At 41.1% G+C, this 6584-nt stretch overlaps 1 protein-coding gene across 1 annotated transcript in view; it reads left to right on the forward strand.

Annotated features, from left to right (window-relative positions):
- The window catches only part of LOC109936998 (PDZ domain-containing protein GIPC1-like), a 30045-nt gene extending 25992 nt beyond the window's left edge, over positions 1-4053 (forward strand). Inside the window, exon 6 of the mRNA XM_020535616.2 lies at positions 519-4053. Within this exon, the coding sequence (XP_020391205.1) occupies positions 519-667 (149 nt within the window). The 3' untranslated portion in view covers positions 668-4053. The remainder of the gene's footprint in view (positions 1-518) is intronic.
- The last annotated feature ends 2531 nt before the right edge of the window (positions 4054-6584 follow it).

Consider the following 6584-nt stretch of genomic DNA (forward strand, 5'->3'; position numbering starts at 1 on the left):
CCCTTCATCAGAAAAGGGTTTTCTGATGAAGGGTCTAGGCCCGAAACGTCAGCCTCTCTGCTCCTATGACGCTGCTTGGCCTGCTGTGTTCATCCAGCCCTGCACCTTGTTGTCTCGGATTCTCCAGCATCTGCAGTTCCTACTACCTCAGTCTTATGACCTGTTTTGTACTCTCCTGTGAATTAAATTGCCTTAAATGCCAAAAATATGTCCCTCACCCTTTTTTTCTGCCTGTCTCACTTCCTTTGAAGGTGTTCACTGTAGACCTCTTGTGCAGCCCCAGTTTTAATTACTGCTTCATCAGTGACTGTACTTTCAGTTGTCTGAACCCCAAGCTCTGGAATGCCCTCCCTCTCTAGCTTGCTTTCATCTTTTAAGATTGTCCTTAAAACCTACATCTATGACTAAGATTTTAGCCATCTCTCCTAATATTTCTTGGTGACATACTTTGTTTTAAAATATGAAACAATTTGCAACGAATTGTTATTGAAACACTGAACTCTTTCTTTTTCAAATAGCTGCTACTATGGTGGACCTTGGCAAAAATAAGAAGAATCCAGATGAGTTTGCACAGGCACTTGACGAGGAACTTGGTGACTTTGCATTTCCCGACGAGTTTGTCTTCGATGTCTGGGGCGCTATCGGAGATGCCAAGGCTGGGCGATAAACACTGGATGCAATCGCTGAGACTGTACGAGATCAGTGGAAGGGGCATTTTTTAAAAAATATATATATATATTTATATGCTAATAATTTTAGGACACTGGGTCCTGGGTTACTTTTTCATAGGAATATTTCAAGATGATTTTGTACAGTCAGACTGACCAATAATTCCTTGTTTTCAGACTATCTGATTTTTGTAAGCAGTTGATTTGAGTACCTTTTAGGTGCCATATTGTGGTGTGCTAATGGTGTATGCATACATGGATGCCACAACTTTGAAAGCATTCTCCTGTGACAACACTATGCAGAAGTTATTTTTAATATATTTTTACAGGAATGTTTATGGAAATTAGAAGATTGGGTTGGGAGAAGAAAAATCCATGTGAAGATCTGAATTGTCTGTTTTTGTAGGCTGCAATTTAAAAAAAAAAATAGATGCATGCTGCAGTATGGCAATAAACTAGGGGTCCTCCACACCACTAGAACACTTAAAAATTATGGTCTTAACTAGTAAATTTTAATAGATTTTCTTCTTGTTTGTAATGATGTTCCAGTTTTGGATGCCTGTTTGAGCAGAAGATCAGGAAGCTGTGTTGGTAGGAAAGAAAGCATTTTTTTAAAAGAATAAGAGACTTGCATTTTTACAATAACTCATGCCTGCTTGATCGCCTCAATGATTCACTAGTAGAATGTAAATGCAAGGTTTATCAAATCTTTCTTCTATTGTTTACAAGACGATTGTCTGCAGTACATGGGCTAATGTTGTTTAACTTCCCAATACTGGTTGAAACAGCAGACTTGCAGCCATGTGACTGTATTAGGCTAAGTACTGATTGTTTTGCACACTTCCAGCTTTTAATGACTGTTTTAAAGCTGCCATGACTCCGACTCCCACTATGGTGGCTATGTGAAATGTTCAAATTGAAAAGTGCACACCACTGATTATAGTAATAATCATTAATAATTGTGATCTTTCAGCCTTTGTATCTTGGCAAAATGTCCTAAAGCGCAGGACTTGGATTTCTATAGCACCTTAATAACCTCAGGATGTGCTAAAGCACTTTACAGCAATTAGGTACTTTTTTTTTGAAGTAGTCACTGTTGTGATGCAAAGAACGTGGCAGCCAAATTGTACACAGCAAACTCCCAGGAACAGCAATGTGGTAATGATCAGATCACCTATCCTAGTGATATTCATGAGTAACAAATTTTCAATTAGAACACTGGAGGAAAACTGCCCTGTTCTTTTCAGACTAGCGATGCGGGCTGTTTGATGTACACTGAAGAGGGCAGTCGAGGCCTTTAATGTGCATCTGTTCTGGAAGAGGACACCTCAGTCTGTGCTGCACTCCCTCAGTGCATAAAGTATTGGCCACCTTTTTGCACTTGAGTGGATGTGAGGTGTATCAACCAATGTTGGAGTGCTGTCAATATTGCTGTGACATGAATTGAGGCATATTACATTTTGAAGGAAAATTACCCCTATTTCTTAGGTACCAAGTGCATTTATATCCATTGATTGTACATTTTAAAGATAAACAGAAATTGCTGGAAAATCTCACCAGGTCTGGCAGCATCTGTGGAGAGAAGTCAGTTAATGTTTCAGGTCCAGTGACCCTTCAGAAATTTTGAGTAACAATCACTGGACCCGAAACATTAGCCCTGATTTCTTTCCACAGATGCTACCAGACCTGAGATTTTCCAGCAATTTCTGTTTGTGTTTCAGATTTCCAGCATCTGCAGTTCTATTGGTTTTATTTTACTGTATATTTTATACTGTTGCTTTTTCAGCGTCCCAAGGAGTGGATATTTATTGTGTTGAGTGGGTTGGAGCAAAACAGTTAATGCTGCAAAAGAAGCCTCTTCAGGTTAATTACCATTCTCAAGGGCAGTTTGACCAAGATCCCATTTTTTTAATAAATTCATTAATTGTTAATGTAAAGTTAAACTTGTAATAAATTCTGCTGTCTGCTCCATGCACTTTTTATTGTTTGAAAGGAATGTAATTTGATGCGATTTAATCCATTAAAAAGGAACTGGTAATTAGTTCTGATCGTTCCTGTCCCTGTCAGTTCATCTACTTGCATTCCTTATTTAAACCAAATTAACTCGTCACAAGTAATGATTTAGAATATTGACATTTCTCCTGAATATTTTGAACATTCTTAAACTTGAACTGTTGTTTTCGTGATGAATGTAGGAAATGTGACTGCATCACTGTCAGATTACCTAGGTTGAAGCTGTACCAAAAGCAAACCAAACCATATAATGTCATACAGCATTGTAAGAAGCCTGTTAGCTCATGCAGCTCTTGAAAGAAGTGTCCATTTAGTCCCAGTGCCCTACACTTTCCCCAAAACTCTTAAAATTTTTCCTCCGTAAGTACTTATTCAGCTCTCTTTTGAATGTTATAACTGATGAGTTTCCCCTGGGTGCTCCCAGTTTCCTCCTACAGTCTAAAGATGCGCAGGTTAGGTGGATTGGCTACGGGAAATGCAGGGTTACATGGATAGGTGGGTCTGGGTGGGATACTCTTTGGAAGGTTGGTCTGGACTCGATGGGCTGTTTCCACACTAGGGATTCTATGATTTTTGTTTTGATTCTGCTTCCGTCTCATTTTCGTGCAGCACATTCCAAATTAGAACAAATTATTTTTTAATATAAAATCTCCCAATTTCCCACTAGCTCTTTTGCAATTGACCCTGTCTGTACTGTTTTGTTACTGCCCTCCAGTTTGCATCTCAATAACCCTTAACGCATTACAGACTACTTCTTTTGCTTTTCACTGGATAAGCTGTTTGGTGTCTTTGGTGCTTAGTGTTCTTTTTAAAACAACTCATTATCTGTTCAGAAGCCACAAACCACTTTGTCTTCAAGCTAAACTTTGCCTACCACGTTGATCTGAACAGTTCACTGTGAAAAAGTTAATACGCAGCTATATAGAATTCTGTAGTGCACAAACTGGCCACTTGGCCCATTAAGTATATGCCAATGTACATCCTGTTTGAACCAGCTCCCACTTTCTTGGATCTCTTTCTGAATTCTTGAATTTAACACTAACCTAAGTTTAATAGGAAATAATTATTAATTTGTAACAGTGGATGAATTAATCCCTTGCTCAGTTAGTGTTCTATTTTGTTATATTTTTTGGCTTTGCATTATAAATTGTCATAGATTTCATAATTATGTAATGAAAACTGATATTAGGCGAATGTTATATTGGTGCAAACAGTCATTTGGTAAAATAGCATCTTTGTAGTAAAGAGCAAATTTACAACGTTTTGACTTGATATGCTTTTAAAACTCTCTCGAAGGAATGGCCAAGCTTTCCGCCCTTGTGAGCTGTGTATACCTTGAGAAGTGTATAAAAAGGTTGAGTTGGCATTCTCATTAATTTGTACAAGTCTCTCATTGCTAATAACAAGCTTACATAAGCAAATAATGAAAAACCTTTCTTGAAGCTTCATAGAATCATACAGAACAGATATATTTATACAATTCCATGCTGCTTTGGAACAGAATTGTGCTGTTTATCATGCTTATTTCCCACCATCAAGCATTATCTAATTATTCCTTTCTTAATGGATTAGAATTATGGGGTAGACCAAAGCTGTTCTGAGATGCATGTACAATGTGAACAATGCAAATACTTTTAGTTTTGACAGTGGAACCTCTTATTCTACATTAATTAGTTTGTACTGCAAGGCACGCATGATACATGTACACGATGGTCCATGCCCAAGCATTTAACTGCTGCTCTTTGCCCTCTCGCCACACCCATTCAGTTATCACTAGTTTTAAACTAGCCATGAGCAATGACATTGTAGGTGGATTGGTAGCACTTCTAATCATCTAAACTCATATGATGTATGGGAACAACTCCACCTGCAAGTTCCTAACCTGACTTGGAGCTATATCACTGGTCTTTCAGTGTTGCTGGGTCACATACCAAATTCCTTCCATCTTACATGTCTACACTGCATCAATTGTGATAATTCAAGAAGATGGCTGATTGCACTTCAAGAGTGATTTAGGAATGGGCAATAAATGCTGGCCTAACCAGTGATGCTGACATCCAAAGAATGAATTTTTTTAAAAAATAAAACTGTCTGTGCTGCTTAGAACTTGTACTTTGAAAGTACAAGGCTGAGCAGGTTATCACCATCTCTTGTAAAAGTGCACATATTGGCTATACGACTCTCCTCTGCACTGTGGGCCTGTCGGAGTTCCTCATCCTTATGCTGTGATACAAGCTTGCAGTTTCTTGCTTAGTCATCCAACTGAATTGCTAGAAATATTTTTGGTGAGTTATCATTTGTCACTAGCCCATTCTGTCAACTGCTTCAAAATGGCAATGTGCAATTTATCATGTTTGGTGTTCTTTAAACCTGTATGCCTTGCTGCTTGGAGATTGGAAAAGGCACAGTTCTCAGAATTGAGATTTTTGTGCTGCGTTCTAGATAATTGGTTTCTCCTCTGTAGTCGGCGCTATGTAGAGAATGGTTGTTCTCGAAAGGGGAAATTGAAACAAGCTCGCATCTCTAGAGCCCTTTTCACATCCTGAAGTAGTCCTCACAAAACATAACTTTTGTACTGTGCAGGCTGTATGTAATGGTGGCAAACAAGTTTAAACCAATTTGCTGATGAAGATCCCATGAAGAGTTAATGAGCTAATAGACAATCAATCCATACAACTTAATGATGTTGGCTGAAGGTTCAGTGTCGGCCAGGACAGTGGAACAACTCATTGCCCTACACGTAGTGTTGTGGAACATGTCTAAGTCAATGGGCAGGAATGTGTCACAGCTGAAATATAACACCTCTGGCAAAGCGGCAAAGCAGCACTCCCTCAGTCCAGCATTTTGTTGGAGTCTCGGAATATGTTTGATTAAATGTATGACTCTTCTCAACTGAGGCTACCACTGAGCCAAACTGACACATTCAATAGTAGGAACAGAAGTAGATCATTCAGCCTCCAACCTCATCGTTCCCCAACCTCGCACTGCCCACTTCTATCTCCTTCCCAAAATCCACAAACCTGAATGCCCTGGGCGACCCATTGTCTCCGCCTGCTCCTGCCCCACCGAACTGATCTCCAACTATCTCGACTCCATTTTCTCCCCCTTGGTCCAGGAACTCCCTACCTATGTCCGTGACACCACCCACGCCCTCCACCTCCTCCAGAACTTCCAATTCCCCGGTCCCCAACACCTCATCTTTACCATGGACGTCCAGTCCCTCTACACCTGCATTCCCCATGCAGATGGCCTTAAGGCCCTCCGCTTCTTCCTGTCCCGCAGGCCCGACCAGTCCCCCTCCACTGACACCCTCATCCGCTTAGCCGAACTCGTCCTCACACTCAACAACTTCTCTTTCAATTCCTCCCACTTCCTACAGACAAAGGGGGTAGCCATGGGTACCCGCATGGGCCCAAGCTACGCCTGCCTCTTTGTAGGTTACGTGGAACAATCCCTCTTCCGTACCTACACCGGCCCTAAACCCCACCTCTTCCTCCGTTACATTGATGACTGTATCGGCGCCGCCTCGTGCTCCCACGAGGAGCTCGAACAGTTCATACACTTCACTAACACCTTCCACCCCAACCTTAAATTTACCTGGACCATCTCTAACACCTCTCTCCCCTTCCTGGACCTCTCTGTCTCCATATCGGGCAACCACCTAGAAACCGATATTCATTTCAAGCCCACCGACTCCCACAGCTACCTAGAATACTCCTCCTCCCACCCACCTTCCTGCAAAAATGCTATCCCCTATTCCCTATTCCCAATTCCTTCGCCTCCGCCACATCTGCTCCCAGGATGAGGCATTCCACTCCCGTACATCTCAGTTGTCCTCGTTTTTCAAGGACCGTAACTTCCCCTCCTCGGTGGTCGAGAACGCCCTCAACCGTGTCTCCCACA

Source organism: Rhincodon typus, chromosome 38 (assembly GCF_021869965.1).
Source record: "Rhincodon typus isolate 14 chromosome 38, sRhiTyp1.1, whole genome shotgun sequence".
In the NCBI taxonomy this organism is placed as follows: Eukaryota; Metazoa; Chordata; class Chondrichthyes; order Orectolobiformes; family Rhincodontidae; genus Rhincodon; species Rhincodon typus.